Source organism: Oryzias latipes, chromosome 6 (genome assembly GCF_002234675.1).
Source record: "Oryzias latipes chromosome 6, ASM223467v1".
In the NCBI taxonomy this organism is placed as follows: domain Eukaryota; kingdom Metazoa; phylum Chordata; class Actinopteri; order Beloniformes; family Adrianichthyidae; genus Oryzias; species Oryzias latipes.
In genome coordinates this window covers 14,802,147-14,829,049 of record NC_019864.2, presented here as the reverse complement: position 1 = coordinate 14,829,049, position 26,903 = coordinate 14,802,147, and the positions used below count along the sequence as shown (strand labels likewise).

At 39.3% G+C, this 26,903-nt stretch overlaps 1 protein-coding gene across 1 annotated transcript; it reads left to right on the top strand.

The window, feature by feature from the left end:
• The first annotated feature begins 3,087 nt into the window (after nt 1–3,087).
• On the top strand, nt 3,088–26,632 carry LOC101168948 (homeobox protein aristaless-like 4). The gene is made up of 4 exons (XM_004069555.4): nt 3,088–3,784; nt 14,220–14,530; nt 22,363–22,491; nt 23,584–26,632. The coding sequence occupies exons 1-4, from the start codon at nt 3,442–3,444 to the stop codon at nt 23,902–23,904; spliced, it is 1,104 nt and encodes a 367-aa protein (XP_004069603.1). The 5' UTR covers nt 3,088–3,441; the 3' UTR covers nt 23,905–26,632.
• The last annotated feature ends 271 nt before the right edge of the window (nt 26,633–26,903 follow it).

Here is a 26,903-nt window from a genome sequence, read left to right as displayed (position 1 = left end):
AAAAAGGGTCCATTCAAACCACATGCAAATAAAAATCAACACAACAGCATCTCCAGGTCCCAACTTTTTCTTACCATGGCAACAGATTTACACATTTATCATTGAAGGAACAAAACACCTGACAAACCATAACCATATGTAACTGAGGTCTGTTAAGTTTTGTGAAGGGGGCCACCGCCAATGTATAACTGAATGAAACAAAAGCATTGAAATAAAAAAATGTAAAAAAACATATAAAATTTGACACTTTTTTGCACAAATTTTAAAACCCTTGAAGCCTAATAATGCAAATACATCAAACTTCTGCTCCAAAATGTTGCATCTACTTAAAAGCAAAAACACAAATTACTTTCTTTTCACATAGTTGAAAATAAATCAAGGGATCAAGGGGTTAACACTCTTTTATAAAATGGCACTGAAATGCATTTTTAGGATAAGCAATTATTTTGTAAAGAAGTGTTGATGTTTGTTTTTGTGTTTTAAAACTATAAACACACAACAACAATATTTTGACCAGATTAAAAATTCTGCTATCCCTGAACGTGATAATGCAATAATCTCTAAGGAAGTTTAGATTTCACTAAAAAAATTAAAATTATAGTTTTAACTTGAACTATTACTAAATCAAGATTGTGGTATTTCATTTGGCCATAAAGTACATTCTAATAAAATCACAAATGCTTAAAAAGGAAAATCAAAACTCTTTTATTACTATTTCTGTGTGTAAATAAAAAAATCCAGTTTCAAGTTTAGTCACTTAGATTGATGTTACATTTTATGAATTAACAATTGAGTTTAGAGGTTGTGTTTAAATGTATTTGTTGAATCCTTTTGTAAATGCTTTTTATAAATAAAATAAACAGGTTTTCTGTTGCACCAGCTACATGTCTGCATTTTTTATTGTTTGTTCATTACAAAAAGCAACGTGAACTAAACAAAATTTACTTTTTTGTGGAAAAGTGATTTTGAAAGGCGTAAAATAGGCCAAATGTGACAATGAAGACGGTGAAATGTTTAATTAGAGTAAGATTACGATGATCCATCTGCACAGCAAAAATAAAATCACACAAGAAACAAAAATTCTCTTGTAGTTTTGAACTGACTTTTGGCTAACACGTTTCCAGGTTTTTCATTTCCCAGGTTTTTTCTGTCACATGTGGGACAAAAACAGCATCATTTTCTCCTGTCTCTGGCAGGCATCTCTCACAAGGAACTGCTTTGTGCCAACATGGAGCCCAAACTCTGAGCGGCAGCATCAGCGCAGACCCTCTCCCCTCAGCACTCTTTATACCTGCTTCCCGCTGGAAGTTAAACAGACACAGTTTAGTGAAGTGTAAATGGGTGATGAATATCTGTGACAGCTGAGGCTCTACCCTGTGGCACTGGAGTGGTTTATATTAAGTGAGTCCTGCATGTGCATTACTTTAATTGATGAGAACGTTTCAATCATGTTTGTGTAGCTTTGTGGAAACTTTGAAGTTTCTTTTTCTTAAATTTAACATTGCTATCCAAGAATATTTCTGTCAGTTTTGTTTAGTCTAAAAAATGTTTATTGTATTACAAACAAGAAAGTACCTTTGTTTCCCACCTGACTTTTCTAAAATCTTATTCTGTTAACCCATCTTTAAAAAAACAAAGACAATTTTAGGAGAATAAAGAAACCAACACCAAACATATTTGCAGATTGTTTCACTTGTTTTAATATACAAATAAAAATTCTACTGCCGACAATAAGAAAATAAACCAGCCAGATAATTGTCTGTCTTTTTTGCCATGTTTTAGATATAGAATATATGCTAATGTGTTAATTAAAAATTTCTTAACAGTTTTGAAATTGCTGCTTTGACAGAATATTAAAACTTTGAAGTTCTGTTAAAGATTTCTGAGTATATCGTTACTTTTTCATCAGAGCTGCAGTAGTTAAGAGAAAAAAATTCAATTTAAAGTAAGATTCTAAAAAGAAGGAAAACGAATTTACAATAACTACACACATTTGCTGAAGAATGAGGTTGAGTCTCGTTAATGAATCCCTGCAGCCAGAGTGCTGCTGCTGGAAGTGGAAATGACAGCGACCAAAAAGACGCACACATGTCTCCTTTTCCCCCCAACGGAACAAGCGCGTTTTTACGCATGTCCCTGGAACAGACGGTGAAAGGACAGGCTATTTTCTCCAGGTTTGGAGCATTTTGAATCACAGGAGCTAGAGCCACAAAAGCAGTAGACCGGTGCCTCCTTTGTTTGAGTGGAAACATCTGATGGTTCTTTTTGCGCTGCCTTTTACGCCAAAACCGCGGCTAAAGGTGGACAGCGGACGCGCGCTTCTCTGATTGATGTCCAAGTCAAAGACACAAAAATGATCTTTTTAATTCTTTAGTTAAATATCTAATCTACTATTTAAATAAGAAAAGAAGCTTTTGCTTTCATTTTTCCTAGTTTGTTTTCTCATGAAACACTAACAATTACCCACAAATGCAATAATTGCCAAAAATTAGTGAATATAGGCAAAGTGATTTGAGAACATTTATCTAATTTGAGCATGGACAGCCGCAATGGCTCATCTTCTTTCATTACAAGCCTTTGACCGCTTTTTATCTTATTAAAAAAGGGTAATTGATTCCGCAAAGCGGATTTATTTGTTTTAGTAAAAGTAAACCGAATATGTCAGAGAACAGCCTCCTTTTACTAATGGAAGAAAGCTGAATGAGAGGATGCAGCTCCTTGCAGCATCCAGACCTTAGAATCTGAGATGTTAAACAAATATATATACATATTTGCAAAATATTAAAATTGTTTTTGAATTGATTCTCTGTGCGCCTTTTGCGCGTAACGGGAAATAACACAGGACCGATTTTCCTCGTGGATCTTAACACAGTGTGGACTAACCAAACGTGGCCTGCGTTGGCAGAGATCTTGATACACAAGCCTGATATCAAGACAATTCGTCTGCAAAAGTCAGACGTTAGTCTGACGCATGTGTGGTAGCAGGAATCAAAGCAGCATCCTCTAATTACATTAATGTCATGTGTTGTGTCCCCCGCGTGTTGACCAAAAAAGCTTTCCCCCTTTTGAGCTTGACCTCCCATTTCTGGCAGCATAATAATGCAGGCTGAAGCTCAGTGTGGGCCCTCAGACGGTTGGAGCGCTGCTTGCGCGTGTGTCAGAAAAACTTTAGGTTGGCCCGGCGGCATCGGCCTGAACGAGGCATCTTTCTTTCTTTACTCCGACAAACCTTCAGGGGCCTTTTAGCATTTGTTCAGTCTGAGGTTTCTGGAAAACATCAGATTCATTTTTTTAACAAGTCCCAGATGCGGTAGCGTGAGAGTGTGTGTGCCTGAGCGCGGCGGTGTCAGCGCGCGAGAATTTGGGGAGAATATCTGCAGCCTGAAGTAGGGGAGGGAAAGAAGAAACGCGTGGATTTTTTTTCTCCATAACTTCTTAGGTATGAACGCAGATACGTGCGTCTCATACTGCGATATGACATCGATGGATTCTTATTACAGTGCATCTACTGCGCAAGGTAGAGATCACCAGACAAACCCTTTCAGGACTTTCCCAACCACTGAAACCAAATACAGCCCCACTTTCCTTCCTGGTAAAGGGCAGGCTTACGGGGAGAAGCCGAGGAGTCCTTTCCAGCCGGAGTGCCACTCACTGGATGGCGCTGAAGAGAGCAGCTTTAACAAATATCAGCTCTTCATGCAGCGGCCGACCTGCAAAACTCCCCCTGAAGGCGGCAAGCTGCACCTGGACAGCGCGCACAACGGAACGCTCATTCCCTGCTACGGTGAGTGCATGCGCACAGCGCCGACCATGTTTGCGAAAAACAAGAACTAATGTGTAATAATGTGTTTTGTATATCGCGATAAAGGTGTTGGTGACTTTTACAGAAAAAAGGGAGAAGACTTATGCGCATTTCTTGCAAGCGACTTTGTGATGTGCAGTGATTTCTTATGAGCTGGATGTGGAAAGATAACGCCTTTCAAATAAGAAATCCTGGAAAAGTTTCTTTTTTTTTTTTTTTTTTTTTTTTTTAGGACAGACCTTCTGTGACTTTTGGAAACATCAGTAAAGGATAATGGTGATTAGGACGGACTTTTGACGCGCTGGCTTTCCACGGTCTTATTTTTCAATTTCACAGACTGGATTTTTTAAGAAAATAAAATTTGTTCTTTGTTGTATTAAAAACAGTTGTAACAACAACACTAAAGTGTTGCTTCGTGCGTCATGAACGATTGAGGCCGCAAAAAATCCAAAAAGATGAGCAAACAGTATCTAACTCGTATTTTGACAAAAAGACAAATATAAATAAATAAACATATTTATTTAGGTATTTTCTAGGTACTTGTACACTAACAAATAAAAAACTGAAAAAGGTTTTTTAAAATTTTTGTTGGAATAGTTGCTTAAATGTAATCTGAGGTCTTTAGAGCAAACATTTTGTTTTATTGTCTATCTTAAAGGCAAAAGGAATTTAAAAAAAAAAAAATTGAAAAAGAAAATGTACTTAATAAACTGGCAATCCTCTAACCAGAAAGGTCCTAGATAAACCCCAAACTAAAGTGAAGCCAACATTTACATGTGTTAAAATACACAAAAAGTTGAAATAAATTTGATTTTAAACTCTTTTGTGCTAATGGGCCTTGTTAGAACTCCATGTTTTGACAATGTTTTATGGAAAAAGTATGATTTTCAGTTTCTTTTTAAAACCATCTTTATTTTTAAATGAGAAACTATTTTTGATCAAACTATTATCAAAATATGAAATTTGACCACTAGCACCTACACCAATTTGGCACGTGTTCTGTTATTTAGACCTATACTTTTATAATTTAAAATCATCTACCACCAATACAGCTCAGCGCACGACACTTGTGCCACATCCTGCCAAAACATACTATGGGAAAAGAATTAGTTCAGTTTCGTAAAAAACAATTGGGCTCATTTTCTTTTAAATTTTTGGTCTGAACTGTCAAGAGCGTCTGTCATGTCTGGCCTGTCATGAAATGAGTGGATTTGGCATGCGCACTGACAGAATCATTAAAACACCATCATTAAATGCAACATGTGTCCCTTGAGGAAGAGCTGTGCAATGTTGTTATTGAAAATCTTGCAGCCAGATGAAGGCATGGTGGCTCTGGGGATGATGCTTTGGGGTCTCGCCAAAGCCTCAGGCGTCAACAGGGTTGTGCTGTTATGTGTGGTCCGCAATGGGAGATGCATTTCTCAACGCTTTATCTCCTGATCCTGATGACAAAGTCATCTCATGCCCACCGGGGGTTTTATGCGGCAACTTCAGCCACAACTTTTCTGCTGTTCTCATGGCAACAACAAACATGATGTGTGTGTTTTCACTCTGTTACAAAACAAAACAAAAAAACCTGTTGTGATATAACAGGAAGAGATGAAAAAAATACATCCAGCTGTGCCAGCGTCTTGTTACATGATGATATGAAAGAAAAAAAAATTGACAGTGACATCACATCAGTTTAAAATGAGCCAAAGAGATGCATTTTCTTTAAAATATTTATATAGCAAAAATACAACAAGATTTGAACAATAAACTATTTATAACTTTTATTTCAATGTCAAAATCCTTCTCCGGTGAAAGATACATTAAAAATGTAAAAAGATTTTAAGTGCAAAAATATGAAGTTATATTGTGTTTTTTGAAAGTTTTTTAAATAAAAACAAAGACGAAAAAAATCTCTTTAAATCTAAATAATTCCTAACCTATCCATCAAAGATGTACCATTTTTTATATCGTTACTCCACCTCCTGGATTTGAACACAATCCTCATTCTTACAATGCTAATGCTGAAAAAAAATTGTTGTAAAAAAAAAAAAAAGATGCAGAATTTTCTAAACTGTTTCAAATTAGCTCAAAATTGAGCAAAAAAAAAAAAAATAGAAAAAAACGCAGGCTTGTGGTCTACCCATTTTTGAGTAACTTCTTCCATTGGACGTCTTCACTGATTTCACAAACTAAACTTGCTCTGATAGCCTGCCACTCTACTGAGGAATAATCGCGTCCCTTAATTAAAAAAAAGATTTGACTCTGTCTTGCGTTTTTTTTCTTTTGGACCAACAAAATCCAAATTTGGTGTCAAAGACAAACATTTGCAGCTATGTAGCTTCATAGGATTGCAGCTTGTTCTTAGACTTAACTCAGACTCAGACGTTTAAAAAATTGTCAAATTGGACATATTTTATGCCGATGTGCTCAGCGTTGCTCTGTTAGTAGATTAAAGGCACGTTAATCCATCTGACAGCCTTACAACGGGGACGGGGACGGCATCTGTCTATACCTGCTCACACAGCAGTGAATGAAATAAATGCCCCCGGAGCTGATTGAGGGAACTGAGGAATGCTGCAAGAGAGATCTGGATTAACGCAAGGCAGATGTGCATTACTGGCTCCTATGGTTATTATTCATACTCCCCAAACACCAGGTCTCCAAAGCTACAGAGTCCCCAGGATGACAAAGTGCGACTGGTTTACATAACCTTGTTTCAACAATACTTTGCACAAATAAGCAGGGAGTCAGAAATGGTCACCGAGATTGGGTAATGATTTGAGATCCTCAAGAGAAATGACGAGATTTCTGGGAAAGCCTCATGTGTGGGAAAGGCTGTTTATATACAAGCACTTTACTGAACTCACTGCTCAGTTTTAGTGTGTTTCCAGTTTTAAAAATCACTCCTCCAGACTAATTGATGCAGTCTGTTTAGTAAACATAAATTCTTTGATTTTGAAGCTTCATCGAAACAAAAATAGAAGCGGCAAAAGTGGAAAACAAGAAGCAAGAACCCAAAATCAGTGTTGCTGTTGCAGATTGGTGGCACAAGCAAAAACCTTTCTGTTCCCCTTTTTGGTCTAAATTCTAAATACCAAAATGTCTCCAACTTTCAAACAACCCTTCCTGTCTCCAAGCAACCTTGAGCTTCCTGTGATATGTAAAACATTTTTTTCAAGAGGATAAAAAGCAAAACACAGGCTCAAAAAGTCCTGGCAGCACTTGAAAAAAAAAAGATCTTGTCAAAATATAATGCTCTGACTCCAAGTTAAAAGGCCGTTGGAGTGAGGTCACCAGAAATGCATGGCCGATGACTAACAGATTGTGTGGATGTTAACAAAAACAATGGGTTGACACCTGTGATCGTGCCAGCGTTTGCCTGTGAACCAGAATACATTAGAATATGTAATAAGTGAACGCTTGACAGATAAAATTCGCGACTTGTAAGGAAGGAAGAGCTTCAATGAAAAACACGGCAACACTCTGTCTGCATGTAAGAAACATGTCAGCTAAACACCTGTTATCTGGATTTTTTTTAAATTTAAAGTTCTAGGTTACCTACCCATCAATAACTTTTTTTGCCAGCGTCTATTTCTTTACTTTTTGCAGTTTTTCTTGTGCAAACACGTTGAGCTTGCAATGAAACATGCCATTGTCTATTTGACATCTAAACTTGAGGCGGACTTAAAAAAAATAAATCCAGGTCTGATTTGTGCCATTAGTGCTGCAGCTCTTTCCCATTTTAGTTGCTTCTATTGTTGCAAAAAAAATCTATCAAAGCTCCACAAATGTATGAACACATTATGCAATGTTTTGATCAGGGATGTATGTAATCCTGAAAATGACTAGGAAGGGCCAAAGATATGACAGCCTCGAAATTTAATAGCAGTAGTCCTTTCCCCCCCTTTAAGCTGACTTTCAGCAGAAGAATACGGCTACTTTTACATGGTATGTAGTTTAATGAAAACCAGGAGTAATGACTTCACTGCCAGCTCCGCAGAGCCTGTTTTCATGCTTGTCTGTGACTGCAAAGAGGAAAAGTGAAATGTCACTCTAATAGAATAGAGGCAGTAAAAATTTATTTTGACCCACTGAAAGACACATATCAATTTTTTATGCTCATAATTAATCAATCAATTTATAAAGTTTTTGTGACTTAAAGCTTTTTTAATGGGATTCTTTAGTAAAAGTTTGGATTTGGTTTATTACATGCAATCAAAACAAAAATAAAACCAGAAAAAGACAAACAGAATATCCGTACATACAAATATCAAACTTTGTATAACTAGTCATGGATCGACTGGAAAAAAAATATATACATGCATATATCCACATGTAAATAATTCAATTATAATTACTCTTAATCATAAATAGCCATATTAGCACCTATACATACAGTACATGACACATTTAAACCATTAAATAGGAAAAAGGAATTAAACTAATTGCCTGAAAAGGAGATGGAGGAAGTGATTTTATACAATCCCATCCGCCAAAGTGAAACGGAAATATTGTAAATTTCTGTAGAAGTCACTGTGTTACCATGTGAAGCCACAGTACTTCTTGCCTTGAAATTAGACCCATTTTTGAAGTACGGTGTTGTGAATAGCATGTTGTAGAACTATTACATGTCTTTTTGCTCTGTCAAAAAATACTGAAAATACTTTCTTAAAAAAAAAAAAGAAAAGGAAAAGAAAATAAGTGCCCTTGCTCAACTTTTTCTGAACTTTTAACTCATTGTCAGTACTTTGATAGGAGACAGCCCTAGCCTAAGGCATTGTGACAATAGTGAGGTAATGTACGTCTCAGGAGCAGAGTAGAAAGACGTCTCTGTTTCCATGGGAATCTGCATTGCATGAGTCTCTGCAAAGATCTCCCCGTCAGGAACATCTGGGAGCCTCCTATACAACAGTCAACATCATGTCTTAGACTGCCTGAACCATGGAAAGATTATCCCGCTCACTGCGTGTTTGCAATCCAAAAGTGACTATAAATAACTGACAGTCAAACCTAATGGAATATTTGCCTTTATTTACCCCATATAACATGCGATGCATTGCAAGCATTGTGCATATGGCTTTATATGTTTTTGAAGACGATTTTAGAGCACTCTGCTTAAAAGCATTCCCTTCTCCATTTAGTGTTTTGTCATTAACCCTTCCCCAGGTTACTAATTTATAGTGTTTCTTTTATTTGGCTTCACTTGACCCTCTCTGTCCCGTTCCATAAAAACAGTGAGGGTGCCCTGTTGCTTTACAACCAGTTAAATTACACTTTGATGTTTTCTCTCTGTTTTCAGCAGTGATTAAATTGCTGACCCCAGTAAACATCTGACCTCGGCTAACTGAGGCGGTCTGCATCTTGTCACAGACAAACTGGCAGCTCCTGAAAGCTGGCAATATTTGCCGCATTCTCAAATACAGTACGTTGGTGAGTGGTGAAGCAAGAACAACTGTCAAAAGCAGATCGCCAAAAAAACGGTATGAGCCAACATAGAGGAATCTTGGCTCCCAAAATAAAGCAGAGTGTGATGGTTGTGTTTTTCTGAGCTGCCAGGAGAAGGGAGACAGCTCAGCATGCAGGGAAACTCTAACTCTTTGTGGCAAATGAATCTGCACGGTTAGCGTGACAGTGGAGAGGGAGAGGGGTTTGAAGGAACTAAGAAAGAAGCGTTAAAAGTTACATATTCAAGTTGGACATATGATGATAAATGGTGGAGATAAGGGTGGAGATAAGGTAAGTAGTTGTGAAAAATGGTCATAAATTTGTGGTCAGTAGTCTGTCATTTCTTCGGGAAGATCAGGTCTTTTGGCTCTTGAATCTACAGTTAATGCCTTAACTGGCTGTACTTAAGTGGGATTTTATAGCCTTGCAATGATTTACATGAAAATAACATTTGCACAAAGACAGGTTGGCACGTTCCATTACGGTCTCAGATATCAGGAGTCACAGCAGTGCCTACTCAAGCTTTTATGAGGGACCTTCACAAGATAGAAAACTCTATAGAAGAGTAGCAATTATCCAACCAATAACAGATTAAAATCAAGTGATTTAGAGGCTTCAAACCTTTGTTCTGGAAATTCACACATGCTTTTTGCCTCAGTCACATAGACCCGTACAGAGGGTTGACCTGTGCGGGTGTTGTGGGTTTTTGGGTTGTCTGGGCTCTGAGAGAGGTCGTAGAGATTAGTACAGGTGTGTCTTGCCGTGCCCTGTGTGGCCACAATAAGGGGTGTCATGGAGATGGAACGTACCATTGCAGTGCATGTGGTAAGTTAAACGCACTTATGACATGTGAGTCATGATGTTGCACAGTGCCCATAGAGATACTTTAGCCATTAGTGAGGTGCACGCACTGGCTCCTTATTGCACATGCGGGGTTTGCTAGTAATACATACAGTAGGTTCCTCATGAGATGCCAACACAAACTACTCTGATTGTCTAATTTCCTTATTTCTAGAAGTCGGGCTGCAAGCAAAGGCCATGCAAGGAGCTTGAACAGTACCAACAGGCAACTTATGCAGTCTGGAGATTTTACGGGGGTTGAAAAAAATGAAAATTCCATACGACACACCTGCGTCTCACCTACTCAACCCTTACGTGCTTCCCAAGTATTCACTACGACCTGTTGCTTGCAGCATGCCCGGATTAACCAAGTAGTTTACGATCTTAAAAGTTTGTGCATGTCCCACGTAGATTGGTACATTTTTCCCCCACAGACTGCCCATATCTACCTGTATGGGCAGTTGTGAGTAAAACGTTAGGTGCTTGAGAAACTGTAGAAGTGTTTTTGCCCCATATTCAAGGTGTTTAAGTTTCCAGTATTGCCATCTGCCATCATCAAGAGGCGGGGCCTGTCCCAAACAGATTAGGGGAGCATTTATTAGCCACCCAAAAATATCCTGATTCATCAGTTTTAAGCCAAACATGCAAGATGTGATGGCAAGGCTACACAACAGGAGTAGATGTTCAAAGTGACTGTATTTTATATTGAGAGTTTAGTTTTGCACTGACAAAGAACTCTTCTTCTTTAGCTTTGCTGTTAGCCGATTGCTGCATTTGAGATGATCAGTCATTTGTTTGTTCTTTGGTTTAAACAAAAAGTTGAACATTTTTGTATTCAATCTGTATTAGTTGTGATTTATATTTCAAAACAAGCAGAAATGCAACAAAATGTATACTCTGACACTGAGTTTTGTGGGTAAATTCCTAATTATTTTAGTTGTTTGGCTGAAATAAGAAACTTTCGCTAGTCTCCATCGACTAAAAATTGGTCCAGGACAATAATGTCAAGCAGTGTTTGTTTCCAGTCCTCCAAAATGTTCCTTGCTGTTGGTCGTGACTCATTTTCTACCTTCTTTTAGTAGAATAGTTGCTTTCCAAACATTTTAGCCATTCCAAATGCCATAGATGCCAGAGTAATAATGCAGAGAATCTTAAATATTTCCGTGCACCGTCCTGCCCTCTTACATCCGCTCATCTGCACACCCGTCTGCAGACTCACCCACACAGGATATGTGCCTTAAGCCTTGAGCTGTGGCTGTATTTTTGCTCTCAGAGGCTTATCAGGAACCTGGACGTGACCTAACTAACTTTGAGAGACTGCAGCCCAGAGTTGGAATGAAATTATTGCCCGGTGCACGCTCTCAGGCCAGTGATGTCAGAACATCTGTCCATGTAAACAGGTCTGGCAGGTGAGGCCACAGCGGTTTGAGGCCATGAACTCCAGTTGTGTTGTTCCATTAGCGGGTAAGGCTGAACAGAGAGCAGTGGAGGGCTGCAACAGCTCTGAGAGAATGACTATTGACATTTCATTGAGGGACACTCCAGCCGAAGACGTACTAATCTCTGAAAAACAAACATGCTTGTTGAAGACAGCCACCGCCTAGCTTAATCACTCTGAAACTATTCAGTCATCAAGCTTGAAAAAATTGGCGGAAAGGCTGAGAGTTGCCAGAAAATATGAACCATTTTTGTAGATATTTTAAGAAAATGACAGACGAGAAATAGTACATTAATAAAAATAAAAATGCAAAGTGACAGTCAAACACATGCACATAACTGTTAGGTTAATCATCGCTACGTTTCCCAAAAGCAGGGACAAATGTTAAACAAATGTGTCAGCTTGGTTTAAAAGTGACGTATTGTTCCAATGCAAATCTGTTTATGTGGTGGAGAGCGCTCTGTGCTGCTTTCAGACCAATCCTTTTAGGCAGGCGGCTCTCTGTGCCCATTCACAGGAAGGCAAACAGACGCCGTCCTCACCGGTTTGCAACCAGACCCACTCCGATTATTTATTCGCACTGCCAGTTGTTTATTGAAGGAGTAGAGACAGCTTTTTTTGTCTCCGCAGAAAGAAACAAAAAGAGCCTGCATGTGCCGACAGGAACAACGCCAGGTCTATCGCGAAATAGGCGATGCAGAAATTGAAGGTGACAAACACAATGTTGTTTACATCTCCTGGGCGAGGCCTGGGGGGGGAGTTGAGTGGTCGCCTCCACCCTCTGCGCTCAAGGCCCAGTGTTCACATCACGAGATGAAACAGATTTTTTCGTCTGACTCAGATTTCAGGAATGATTGAGACATGTGAGGGAGAGCCCTCTGCTTGATGTGTGACAGGTCTGGCCCGTGTGTAGAGACACACCTTTCAAACAAACAGACATTTCTTCACTGTGACTCTTAGATTTACTTCTCTCACAGAAGACCTTTGAGGCCCATACCATCTCTTGTTTTTTTTTTGTAATGTGATGAGGATCAGACACTTTTTGAATTTAAAGTGAGGCTCTAAGAACGTTTTGATTCACATTTGATAAATTCTAGCTAAAGTTCAGAAGTTTACTAATAGGACTGTCGTAAAAAGCACTTTGATTACCACCCAAAAATGGTCAAAAACTTACTGGGTTACGTTGACTGTTTTTTGTGAGAAAACCTAATTTGTCTTTTATTTAAAGACACACTATTTAAAATTGGGTTTTTGGTATATGACTTAAAACTGCACGGCTGGATAGCTCCTATATTGCTTTTCATTTTTGTTGCACCACTAATGTTAGGTTGGGGTTGCGAAGGGTTGTAAGCTACCGCGCGGGCTTCCTCTGCGCCAGTTTCATTCATAACTCAGGGGCGAATTTCTAATGAACGATCAGTGTACTGCAGAAACTATGTCTTAGAAAACAAAAATGTCTAAAAACAGCATAATCATAACTTAAAGACCACTGTGAAGGCTTTGAAAATAGACAAATAACCAATAAATGTTGTAAATGCTATACAGTATGTGCAAACATATATGATTAAAATTAATTTTATTTTTTGGTAAAATATAGTTACATTAGGGCTGCAGTGGGTAGCAGGGTCTACTCACAGAAAGAAGGCACTGATATAAATCCCAGCTGAGACCTTTCTGTGTAGAGTTTGCATGTTCTTTATGTGCATGCGTGGGTTTTCTCCAGTCATTCTACCAAAAACATGCTTCATGTCCTTTGATGGACTAGCAAATTGTACAAGGTGTACTTCACCTTCATCCCACTATAGTAGAACGAAGGTGAGGTACACCATGTATGCCCTCTTCTGTTATTAGATCAGGCAATTCTATGAAGAACTGCTTGATGTATCCTTTCCATGCCATTTTTAGTCAAATCTGCCTTTATGGGTGGATACGGGCTATCTGCAGATGAAAAATGAACAAACCCGTAAGGAGCTGGTGACCCACATAAAATTGCAGGGTCATAGATCACTTGGTGAGCCTGTAGAGCAAAAATGTTCATGCACATTATTCTACAAACACGCTACAAGTAACCAGTTGTAGTGAACAACTCTTTTGGATTTTTATTTTTTAACCCCCCCAGATCCTATGCACCGCTGAAAAAAGTAGCCAAGCTTCATTGTACAGCTGTGAAGTACTTATGTAATCTATGTGAATCAGCTGACTCTTCTATGCGCTGTTTTGCATCACTTTGCGTTACTATTGTGTTGCATGTCGGCACAAAGCCGATATGAAAAGACGCTTTTCTCCACGTCGAATCAGCTGAATCGCATTGATCACATCAAGGAGTTACGGTTTGTCAAAGAGTGTGTGTTATTTAGGTATCGCATACAAGAACTCTGGTGTTAAAGGCTTAAGATGTGGGCGCTTTTCTCTACAACCCTCCACAGGCCAAACCAAAAACTCGCAGCAAGTCAACCCCTGTACGAAATCATGTGACTAAGGCTTCAGTTAAGAATTTTGAGACCTCATAAAAACTAATCTAGCTACTGCAGACTGACTCATCTATAAATTGTCAGACAATCTTTAGACAGCTGTTCGAAATCTCTCCGTCAGGTCAATAAAGATGGATTTTCTTAGCTGGAAATGACTTCAAAAAGGATTTAGAGGCAAGTCTCTTTAATACTGTGTGACAAATTCTCTTTTGTGTCATTTTTGTGCATAAAGGTAAAGACAACAGCCTGACTGAGTCTGAGTTGCCTCCCAGTGTTGATCCTCCTGGGATGGAGGGGAGTTATCTGAATCTAAAGGAACCAGGCCTGAAGGGGTCATCTGAGCGTCCGGGGTCAGAACTCTCCAGCCCTCTGGACAAAAGTGAGGCTGAAAGCAACAAAGGCAAGAAGAGGCGCAACCGAACCACCTTCACCAGCTACCAGCTGGAGGAGCTGGAGAAGGTTTTCCAGAAGACGCACTATCCAGATGTTTATGCTAGAGAGCAGCTGGCTTTGAGGACGGACCTGACAGAAGCTCGTGTTCAGGTGAGGATGGCTGATTTGAAAGCTTCAGAACTTTTACAAGGTATAGCCATGCACATGAGCTGTTTAAGAATTTAAACATGTTCAACGATTGGTTTATAATGGAAATCCAAAATGACTCTTTTGGACTTTAACAGCCTTCTTTATATCAAATCATGACCTTTTACCTTGGGTTTGTAAAAAAAAAAAAGTTTGGCAGTCAAAAAGTTTTTCAGCCTGACCAAAAGAGTAAAAAATAGAAGGTAAACTCCAAATTATAAAATATAATGAAAGCAGTTTAAATCATAGGATTGCAGTTTAATGATGTGCTGAATAAATCCATCGTCACTCCTTTAAGTGTCACATGTGGGGTTTTCTTGGTAAGAACCAGACATGTGCATGTTGACAGAAGGATTTAAAGAAGCAGAAAAAAAAAAAGTAAAGAGTAAGTAAAACTGTTTGAGTGTCTCAGCCAATGCTAATGCATAAGTCACAACGGCCCTGGACACAAGCTGTCTGTAGATGAAAAATGGGCAAATCTGTACAGGGCATGTAGGTGGCCAACACAAAATTTTGAGATTGTAGACAACCTGGTTTGCCCCGTTTATACTTCATAGTGATCAGCCATTGCATCAATCATTTTTCGTCACTATGGTAATTGTGTGATCTAGTTCATACTAAGGTTGGCCGGTTTCACTTGCGTAACCCCTCATGTAGTTAGAATGCAGTTATAGCGACCTTGTCTTCAAAATCCTGGGACGTGGAAACTGCAAGGATTTTGAACAAGTTTGCTCTGCCATCATGCGATATGCATGTTATTGTCTCATGGGCATAAATTTCCAATTGCAGATGATGTCATCAGCTTGTGTCATATTTTGCTACGATTGGGGAGATTACCAATAGCCTTGTGACCAATGCGACGCGAGTGATTACAAGTCACCATGAATTTTAAACTAGGTTCAGCGGTTACATGTCTGTTCCATTTCACATGCTTAGCTGCGAGCAATCGGTAATTTCCATTGAGGACGCGCACAAATATCTGTTTGTCGATGATTTATTTAAGAGTATATGCTCATTTGTTATCTGCATTAGTGGTGATAGTGCATGGTAATATGAAAGGCTATGATAAAGCGTTGCTTAAAGCGATGTTGAAGCGTTGTCATCACTTTGTACAAGACTGTCAATTAAGCAACACTGATCTACAAAACATTCAATAAGATAAAGATACTTTATTGAACCCAGCTTGGGAAATTCAGTTGTTGCAGTGAGACACATGCGAACATGGCTCAACAAAATGTTCATCGTGATCAAAGGTGTTTGAAGTTTTACAGTGTTAGCAATCAACAAAAGGTGAACATTCCCAGCTCACCTGCTCTAACTGGCGTTCATTACACCAAAGTGAACGGATGAACATTTATATAATCACCTCTATCTGTCCAAGTGACATGCCCACCACACCAGGGAAAACAAGAAATCATGTGTCATCAAGTGGACAGGCAGTTTTGGCACCTACATTGTGTCTATGACCTTCCGTGGGCCTGGACATCCCAAAACCCGCAGGACCTTAACCCTTGTACGGGTGCATGTGAATAAGGCTTCAGCTTCAACCATATTCAAACAAAGCTGGACTGCCAGTGAGAACCGTCAGTTGTTATGATTCTGGAGTTTCTGCACAATTTTGCTTTTTAAAGCTAAAATTTGAATGCATCTTTTAGGGTTTTGTTTATGTTTGCATGCTCTGACATGTTGATAACAATGCTTCAGTTTGCCAGACAGATGCCTATTGTTTTCATTTTTCTTTTTCTGGTTGCCAGCTCCAGAACACAGTGGGATGGGTGGGACTGAGGGAAGACTCTCACTCCTTTCATACTGCAGACTCTGAGAAAGTCACAGGCCGAGGGTTTCTCCCAGCATTGCCATGTTCTAACCTCTAAAGGCACGACAGAAACATTGACGGAAGGTTTCAAGGCTGTTTTTGCATGAATGAAAAAGATATTCTGGGGTGCCAGGGTCAATTTCCAATAATAGTCTGCGACACAGTTACAAAGAGGGAACTTGGGCTGATCCTTCTGGTGATACAGTAAAAAGAATACATGGATAAGGCGTTCACACAAGCCCAGCTATATCCCAGATGAATATAATTAACTTCTTTTCGTCGCACATGGTTTGACCCAAACTTCAAAAATCAGACCCCAAATATGCATGCAATCAAGACTAAACCCACCAATTTTAACTGAAGGTCCACTGAGACAAAATCCAGGGATATCCAATTGTTGAGCACTGAGGGGCACTTCAAGCTTGGCAAGTGAGAGGAGAATCCTTTTCATCTCCAGAACAATAGCAATTGAAACCTATAGTACAGATGTTTTCTGCCAAAATGCCAACATTAAAGTCCTTCACTTTCATCCTCGTTTCGATGATAAATGTTCTCACAAAGTCTGGCAGCGGCTCTCTGTAATTGTAACTTCTGCTGCCACCAGTTTATTTAGCACAATTAACTCTCAGCTTCATACTTGAACTTCACCACTCTGCCTACTTTTCATGTAGGAAGGGGGGTTGTGTGAAAGTGAAGCAGTCTATCAATTGCAGTGAACCTGGATGACAGAGATGAGGTGAGACGGCTGGACTTCAAAGCTGCTTTTGGGAGCTTTGGACCCTGCCCTCCCTCTTTCCCCTTTTCCTCTTTTCCCTGCCTGCTGGCTCTGGAGCATAAATAAAGCTCTATAATGGCTCTGTAAGCTGCATTTGGCTGTCAGCGTCTTTAGCAATTACTGTATCTCTGCCAAGCAATGCGAGCTCCAAGATGGCTGAGCCACCTTCCTTGCAGATGTCTGCCTGATAATTCAAACAAAAGTAGTGTTTGCATTTAGTGAGCTTTTGAGAAATCGTGTACATGGTCAGGCAGTGTTAAAACAAGAAATTAATTAACAATTGCATTTAAGTCAGAAAGTAGATGAAATGTTTCTGACTTGTCTCCCCAGCAAGTTTCTTTCCTACCACTGTTTAAAACCGCTCAGATTACCATTACCTAAAAGGAATTTGTGCTTGTTAAGGCTTCAAATTAAAATAAAGCTTCAACTTTTAAATGAGTAAATAACCTAGTATTTAGGGGGCTTGTATTTTTCTGTATCCGGTGTGTGTGTGTGTGGACGCCAGCTCTGCCGCTATAGTCGGCGCGCCTCCAAAAGGTCAGAGGGGTTAGCTGTGGAAAGCCGAGTACTTAGGCGTCAGGAAATTAAACATGAAATGAAAACAAGCTCCAGTTTGAACATTCCCCCATCTCACTTTCCAATATCCCCACTTCCCTTCGCTGACTTAAAAGGGAGGCGGGAAGAAGGGGGACATGGAGATTTTTTTTTTCTATTGGGGGGCAGGGTGGGGGCATTTGTCGACAGCAAAGGATGAGCTTCAACAGAGAAGTGGGAGTATAACAGAGAGATTAAGATGAGGAAATTAATCTTGATTTGTCAATGATAAAGCCTTTATCTTTAAAGTAAAGTGCAGCTTAAAGGCTAAGGTCATTCAGCTGCACATGACATTTTTTTAAATATATTCACAGACTCTGATAAATATGCACTTTATGCTAAACTAACATTGTGTTCTGTCAGAACATGAAATATATGAACATATAGTTTTAACTTACATTTGGCAAAAAATAAATAAATTACATTCTACTGAACTTTACGTCCGAATATCACCTTCGACCTGTACAATACTTAAAAATGGCAATTTTCAAACAAATTTCATGTCAAATGTTCACACCAGGTTCACCTATGAGTCAAAATTGAGAGTTTATTTTCTTTTCTGAAAAAGAAAAATGCAAACGAGAAGTCATTTTAAAGAGTTTAAGGCTGGAAGTCTTTGCTTGGAGCTCATGTGACCAAAGCTCTATCAAAAGACTGATATCGAAAAGAAATGAAAGACCCTCAGAACCTAGGTAACAGGCACTCAGAGCCCCGTTTCCAAACATGATAAATAAATAGGGCCAAACCCCCTCACTTTGACATTGAGGTTTGACAGCATCCTCATATATCAGCTTCCCACTCTGAAGTGGTAAAATGTCCTATAATCTCTTCAGCTGACCTAAGGAATGTTGACTTCTTGCGACACATCTTTATGTCCGTTTCTCTGGATAAGTATTTTTTTGTGAGAAAATTTCTTTGCTAAGACCAAGTATCTAAATAGATTACATTATTTTATGATGCATACAAATCTCATTGCCTTTTAAGAAAGGAAGAAACAATTTTGTAGTACAAAACATTCATGAAGACACGTAGTGCTCGTCTTTGTATGACATCGCTATAATCTGCCTGCAATAGTTAGCATGTGTCTTGTGTCTTGACTGTAGGAAACAATAAAAGTAAGAGACAATAGTGCAACATTTGAAGAGGAGGCCAGAGGGAAAAATCTCATGTCAGGGACTGTGAAAACCACAAGTTGATTGCGCTGGGAATCAGCTCACAACCCAGATTCAGAGCCCCATGTTGAGGCGGCATTGCTCTCTTTGAAGATCTTCCTCGTCTCTCATGGGAGGATAAGCTTCAGACAACCAACAAATAGATACAGCCAAACACTTTGGAGACTTTGTGCACTTCTTTTTATTGAAGGAAGACGTAGGAAAAATATAACAGAGCTCAACATAGTTTCACTGAACTGAAACAAATTAGTAGCAAAAAATTAACTAATGATTTCAAATGACGATTAAATTAAAGAATAAAAATAAAATTGACAAAAACCATATTTAATTTAATTTAATTTATATTTTATTACCGCAGTTGTTTTTATCCTTAACCTTTTTTCACATTTCTGACTTTAAAAAATATCCTATTGCATTCATTTACTTTACCCATTGACGCCTATTGTTGCAAATACGCATCAAACTCTTCCTGTTCCAAACTTACCTTCATTTAGCATCAACTTGAAAGTGCAACCATAAGTGGGAATTTTATTTTCATAGTTTGAAATAAATTCAAGCATCATGGGCTAACAATTATGACAGTAATTGTCTTTATCAAAAACTAAAAAACAATACTACTGTTAAACTAATGCCTACAAGTCTGATCTACCTCGGCCTCTTTTGATACAAAACTGACATAAGAAATTATGAAAATAACACTACCATGTTGAAAAGCATGTTTTTAGTTTTAAAACTCAAATCAGTAATATCATGCTTTACTGAAAGTAAAGTAATATTGTAAAATGATTATAGAGTAATTTAGTTTAATGCCTTAAGGCCGGTTGTACTTCAAAACGACTGGTCATTGCACCAGCCTCATCCCCAATGCGATGCACTTCTGGGTGGCAAAAACACTTTTTGTACAACGCGATTGTCTCCACTGTTTATTTGTGACATAAACAACATCCTGCTCATTCACTTGCTGCATCTGCAAACGTGCTGAGGAAGAGGAGGGTAGTGTGTTTGTCCAATGAGCCGAATCAGGCAATATAGAGTTGAAAAAAAAGAGGCGAGCTGCATTATGTAGTCTAGTGCAAAATATGAGATATATCTATGTGAGATATAAGATCTTTCCAGTCTTGCTTTTTTTATGTTCTCCGCTCTCTCTGTCACTTACTGTCTTTCTGTGTCTGTGTGTGAAGTTAGGTTTTTCCTTTTACTTCTTCAGTTAAGTTTTCAACCCATTAAGTTTTAAAAAGATATTTTTCTGGACAGAGTTGCTCTGCGATTGCGTACTGTAGTCCCTGAAATAAATTCAGGTTTAATGACACGATTTGCATGCGATTGCACTGCGGGCGTAAAGTTCCAGTCGCAGGTAACACCTCCAGCAGGTGTCACATTCTGCAGCAACTGGGGCGATCAAACTCCGATGGCCATGTGACCACAGAGCGATTACAAATCGCTTTAAAGTATAAAACAGACTTTCTATTTTTGGAGTTATCAGTAAAATGCAAATATAGATTAAATTTGTACCACAAACACATTTTAATAACCATTGGTACGGCTACAATAAATTACATGTATGCAGATATGTGTACAGCATCAGATGACATAACATTTATGTTATAAGTTCAAGTGCCCTTACAACAACCAGGAGTAGGCTATATTGGTACTGATTGCTGTTGATTTTCCTGGACTTTAACAGGCCTTTTTGTCTCCTTGCCTCAAAGGCAAAGTAAGATTTTTCAAAGATCAAACTCAAATTCACAGTGGGCCAAAATTAAGCAGTAAAATAAAGTCATGGGCCAAACTTGATATTTATTGAAAAATTAACTGCAACTGATATGTGTAACTAACCTTTTCACATAGTGTCTTCTTGTGTTATATTCTTTCGTTACAGCCACGTTAGCAATGCACACGAGACAAACATGTCTGGCCTTTATATTCGCGAACAGATAATCTGCCTCCCATCTGTCTTGAAAGTTTCTGTTGTCCATCTTTCGTTTTGGTCATTTTTGTGGAGGGTGAAATTAAGTTGTCCGATGTGACTGGAGCATGGCTGTCAATGACCGCTGTCAATGACTGTCAACAGAAAAATGGGGGCGCTTGCCGATTTCGACAGCGCTTACATACTAGAAAAGCATTGTGGGATTTGTAGTATTACCGGTACAGTTTTTACCCCAGGCCAGCTCTAATGCATATTTGACATGATCTTGTGGGCTAATTATTATTACAATGCGGGCCAAATTTGGTCCGCGGGCCTGAGTTTGACAGATGTGATCTAAAGCTACGGACACACTGCACATGTGACTTGCATTCAAGAATGCACTAAACGCAGGTTCTTGAACATGCATTTATCCCCATGGCATTTACACTCGACAAGCAGGGAGGGCCTTCTTTTTTTTCACTACTGCTTACTAGCGCATGTCCCCCACCTACAGTTGGAGGAAGCTTAGTGCAAAAGTGCAAATCTCGCCAATCTAGCTCCATGCTTTCGTTGCTCTATTCAGATGTATAAAAGACTTGGTGGCATATAATTCTGGCCGGGCACCAACTGCAATTATTAGTTTCTCCTTCCATGATCAATTTTCAAACGGTTGGCACTTTGCTAAATTAAAGGGGGCGCCATCCACAGCTCACTAACAAATTTGAGTCCCTGACTGGTCAAAGTTTGACCTGGTTTAATTTAATGCACTTTTAAGGGCCATGTGTTTTGTAAGTAGAGCTGTAAAACTTGTGTAGCTGCACGTGAACACGAGAGTATTGAACGCAAATGTTTATGTGGACGTTTGAAAGTGGTCGCTAAAATGCACGTTGTCAACTTAGCTTAACGAACAAAAAAAAAGGTTTGCTTCAGGAGCAAAAGACAGCAATAAGTATAAATCTTTGTATCATCATTGATCAAGTCAACTGTCCTGAAATTGAATAGAATGAAGCTGGAAAACACATATGTGCGTAAAGAGGGAGATAGAGAGGGAGATTTACGAAGGGATTCCCTGCTGTATTGCACTGTACTGACATGTGGGAGAGAGCACACCTCTCTTAGAGTGATTTATGAACAGTTGCAGGCCCAGATGTGGATCTGTCGACACTGGCAGCCTGAGGAGAGGCAGACGACTGTGTATCAAAAGGAGGAGCAAAAACATCCAGCGCCAGGGGAGACTCACCATTTTCACATCAATAGCTCAGTGTGGACGGCACTTTAAAGACATGTCAAGTCTTAAAAGTAAAGCCTGGACTTTCATGTGCTGCAGAATTTATTTGCTTTACTTTCTTGAATTTATGTGCTTCATTTGTACTTTCACTTGCTGTGCAAGACCAGGGCCCAATTGTCCACTAAAGGCACTTGCTGTAATAGAGGCTACGAGAGCTTTGCTTGAAAATTATGTTAAAGTTTTGTTTGACTGAAGTTGGCCTCTTTTATGTGCTTTTTCCCTTGACGGACTGGTTTTGGTTGCAGGTGTGGTTTCAGAACCGCAGAGCCAAGTGGAGGAAGAGAGAGCGCTTCGGCCAGATGCAGCAAGTCCGCACGCATTTTTCAACTGCTTATGAATTGCCTCTTCTTACCCGGCCTGAGAACTATGCACAGGTAAAGAAATACAAGTGTTTGCCTGCTCGCCGAGCTCCACAGATGATTGTGAGAGCAACAGAAACAGTGCAAAGAATCAGATTGAGGAATTTAAGCTGCTTTATCCCATTATGCCTCGTTTTCACTGAGTGGTACAGTACGGGCTGGTCTGGTATTTTAAGCGTTTCCATCATAAAATGGACTCGTATAAAATGAAATCGTGCCTTTTTGGGCCCCCGCCGGTTGTAGGTCCATTGAAAAATGAAACAGACTGGTTGGGGTGGAACCACTGTTGAAACCTGTTGATTGGCTGAAGGTCATTACGACAAAAGAAAGCTCAAGAAAGCAGCAAACAAAATTAAATGCTTTGTATATACGAAGTGCCAAAAGCCAAATGGAAAATAATCAGCTGCTGGATTACCTCCATTGTTGTCGTTGTTAGCTTCACCCCGCATGCGCTGTGACGGTCCAACTTTGAGTGGAAACGCTCATCTGCACTGCTTGGACCATTCTAAAATGGACCGTACCGCTCAGTGAAAACAAGGCTCGAGTGTGCAACGTGTATGTACAGTGCATGTCCAAAGTCCAGCCAATGGGCCAAATGCTGCCTGCAGGCCCCTTCCATAAAATCAGTAATGTACGGCCTTTGACACTTTCTGAGAACTGTGTATGGTTTCTTGACCGTGATTGGCTAAATTCTGTTAAAAGCCGTTTTAGACCTGTGTGTGGCAACGACTTTGATCTTCAGAGCCTTAAGGGCCAAACAGGACAGATTTATGTGTGTCTCTGATCAAAACCACAGTCACTTCTGAAAAAGATATCTTTTGTGTTATTTACCTGTTCACGTAGAAATTAACAACATTTTTTGAAAAAATGTGTTTAGTATTTCTGGTTTGTGAGAAGAAATTAAAAGTATTACATTGCAATACATTTTTGTTAAATAGTTCATTTGCATTGAATGGTATCAAAAGGGTTCAAAGAATGTTGACTGATTGGTGGGCCTTCACACATTTCACTGCATCAAATCTGGCCATCTTTGCAAAAAGTTTGGACACCCCTACTTTGGTATATTGTCAAATAAATATCTTGTGCATTTCCCTTCCAATTTTTCAGATCCAGAATTCGTCCTGGATAGGGAGCAGCAGTGGAGCATCTCCAGTGCCAGGCTGTGTGGTACCTTGTGATACTGTTTCCTCCTGCATGCCACCTCACCCTCATGGTCCTGGGGGTGTCTCTGACTTCCTGGGTGTTCCCAGTCCAGGAAGCAGCCACATGGGACAGACACACATGGGGAGCCTGTTCGGGGGGGCGGGAATTAGTGGGGGCATCAACGGCTACGATCTCAACGTGGATCCGGACCGCAAGTCCTCCAGCATAGCTGCACTTCGTATGAAGGCCAAGGAACACAGCGCAGCCATCTCCTGGGCTACATGATGTTCCAACACAGTTCCACCCTGCCCCCCAACACGGCTCCATCTGTGAGCGCTGAGGGGGCAGAGAGGGGTTTTCTGGGAGCACGAATGATAACGCAGGTCAAATGAACAGGGAGACATGGAGATAAGAGAGGCCAAGATAACTATGAGAATCAGCAGATGCTAAAATTGAGTGAAATATTGATGAGTGTGTTACTCTACAGCTCACCCTTGAAATCTTCATATCTCGTTTCTCACTAATACAAATGGGGTCTGAGGTCAAACACACAAAAACAAATTGTGTATCGTTAATTTATAATATTGAATCTTGTCCAAAGAAACATTTTTATGAAGTATCAGGAATTGAAAGATTGATCATTTTCTTTTTTTTTCATATTTTCATCCCACCATTCTTATACTGTCCATGCGCCGGCCACTTTAGACTTTTCTCATGCAGACAAATCCGTCTAATTTTATTTCTAAACAATGTTTGCATTTTGCAAGCTGTCTTGAAACAAGCCCCTTTCCCTTTGGGTGTTACCAAATGCTTACCGAGGATAACAGTTTATTTTCTCTCAACTTCAATTTCGAACTTATAGTTACCACAGAAAACAATCATCTTGTTCGAGCCTGATATCCTACAGTAATTTATGTCCATGCAAATAAGCAAAGAAATGTAAAACAAGGAAAGCCTAACCTTGTGGGAACAGATGTGTGAGAGTGAACCAAGTTGTCACCTCCCCTCCTAAGGCTCCCCCCGCAGGTTTCCCAGCTTGGCTGAGGCTTCAGGTTACAGGAAACGGTGTCTCCATACTTGCAGACGTGGGGTACCAATGCACAGCAGCAAGCTTCAACACCAATGTGACCCTGCGGCGTATTAGCATCACCCTAAAACACCACACACTTGCAAAAATAATCAGTTTGTAATTTGTTAAGCAGAGATGAATGTGGGGATTTGCTTCTTACACACATAACTGACTGCAGAGCACGGAGTGGCTCCAGTGAGCAGCTTTCTGTCATTTTTGGGTTCTATTTTGACACTAAAGAACACTGCAAACACATTTTGAGCTGTGAATGAAGTCACATCCATTTGTGTTGCCATTTTCACTCAGTCTTGTCACAAAAATTGGGCTCTGGAACCGTTTTGGGGACAGTCTTTAGTAGTAGTTTGGAAGATCTGGTGATCTTTGGGTAAATGTTAACCAAAAACAACCCCAACCTAAAGTCTTCAAAGTACAAGTGAGTAAATCCAGTAATATTGTTTTTTCTGCAAAAAAAAAGTAACAAAAAAAATGTATTGAAGATGGGGGATTTTTTTTCCCAAAAGACTCACTCTAATCATCTTTTGATCTACTGTAAAAGCATTCCCAGCGGTCTTTTGATCACGATTATGCCATTTTTAGGCAAACCCTGATCATTTTTAGGCAGTATTCCCCTCCCATTTTCCATAATCCATCTGTTTACAAACCCACTTGCTAGTTTAGAACCCCTTACACCCCCAATCTGACATTACCGGTTTAACAAAAATGGCGGGCAATATCAAAGCTTTCCAGCCTTACTATTTTGAGCCAGATTCCAGCTCAGAGGAATAAAATGAAGACGTATCTGGATTCAGTCGTCTACATGCAGATGCCTCAGAATGGAGCAGAGCATAGAGTTTGTGGCTTTCCATGGTAGCTTCTACACAACACCTACATGCTTTTTCAAATGTTATTTTTTCGTCTGCTCCTGATTCACAACAATTTGAGTAAAGAAATCCTCAAAATTGCAATTTTAAGCATCATTTTCTTTATATATGTCCTACTTCATGACAAAAATGTCACAAAAACATGTTAAAAACATTAGAGAAAACTATTTTTGTTGGAGTGGGTTTTCAAAGTTGATCCATAACCATCAACTGTTTATGAACACGATCCTTTCCCCAACACGGAAAGTCCCCAAAGTTCATGTAATCAGTGAAAAATATGGTGATGATATGATAGCTCAGACACTCAGGAGTGCTTTATACACAGGGTTTGGACTCTGTCATAATAATGTCAGCAAACAAAAAAGACAAATGACTAAAGATATAAAAGCTCACTACTTACATATTAAAAAAACATGCAGGCAGAATATGGTAAGAATGAAGTCAATTCCTAAGAATTGAATGTGTAAGAAAAGTGTTTTGGGTCCGTCCTCTGAGATCCACAGATCTGCAGCTCTTTTAATGTTTGTACTACTGAAATAAAGCAACTGAAGCGCCTGTTTTTAATATTTTTGTGTATCACACGAATGTGAACAATATAAATGATATTGTTCGATTGCTTGTACATTTGTTCTGCTTTTATTTTGTTGTAATAAAATACTTCCAGAGGTAAATAATGAAGTATTGCAGTAATAATGCCAAGAAATGCAAATCTCTGTTTGAAAAAGTTGAGCTGGAGTTTTACCAGGAAAATACCTATTTTGTTTCATGGTTATCGCTTTAAGCAGCTTTTTTTTAATATTAATCAACTATTTCTACATTTAAATGTGCAAGATGATGCAATAAGTTATTGCACTTACAGTGGTTTTTTTTTATAATTCCTGGGACAGTTTTTCTTCTCTCATGAGGTTTGGTTCCCAACACCAGCAGTCAAAAATTGACTATTCGTCCATCCATGAGCATCATTGAGGTCTTCTCAGGTGCCTGACTTTCTGTGCGCAGAACTGATGTCTTCATTTGTCAATGTATGTTTTGGAAATGGAAAATAAAATAAACTGAACTCCAATTGTTTTTTGAATATAGATCATTTACTATTCAAGAGCCAAAGTATTTGCAATTGGTGTCAAACTGCATTCGGTAGAGGCCCGCACCATTTGATAAAGGATATATCAAAAAATAAATAACTGGGATGCGCAGTGGTGCAGTGGTTAGCGCTCTTGCCTCATAGCAAGAGAGCCGGGAAATCTCTGTGTGGAGTTTGCATGTTCTCCCCATGCATCCGTGGGTTTCTCCGGGGACTTTGGCTTCCTCCCACAGTCCAAAACATGCTTCATAGG

What these genes read in the sequence shown, in the direction of transcription:
- LOC101168948 (XM_004069555.4), top strand. Translation starts at nt 3,442, where the DNA reads ATGAACGCAGATACGTGCGTCTCATACTGCGATATGACATCGATGGAT. An exon ending in AACGCTCATTCCCTGCTACG is followed by an intron (nt 3,785 to 14,219) that starts GTGAGTGCATGC and finishes TTGTGCATAAAG; the next exon opens with GTAAAGACAACAGCCTGACT. An exon ending in GGCCTGAGAACTATGCACAG is followed by an intron (nt 22,492 to 23,583) that starts GTAAAGAAATAC and finishes CCAATTTTTCAG; the next exon opens with ATCCAGAATTCGTCCTGGAT.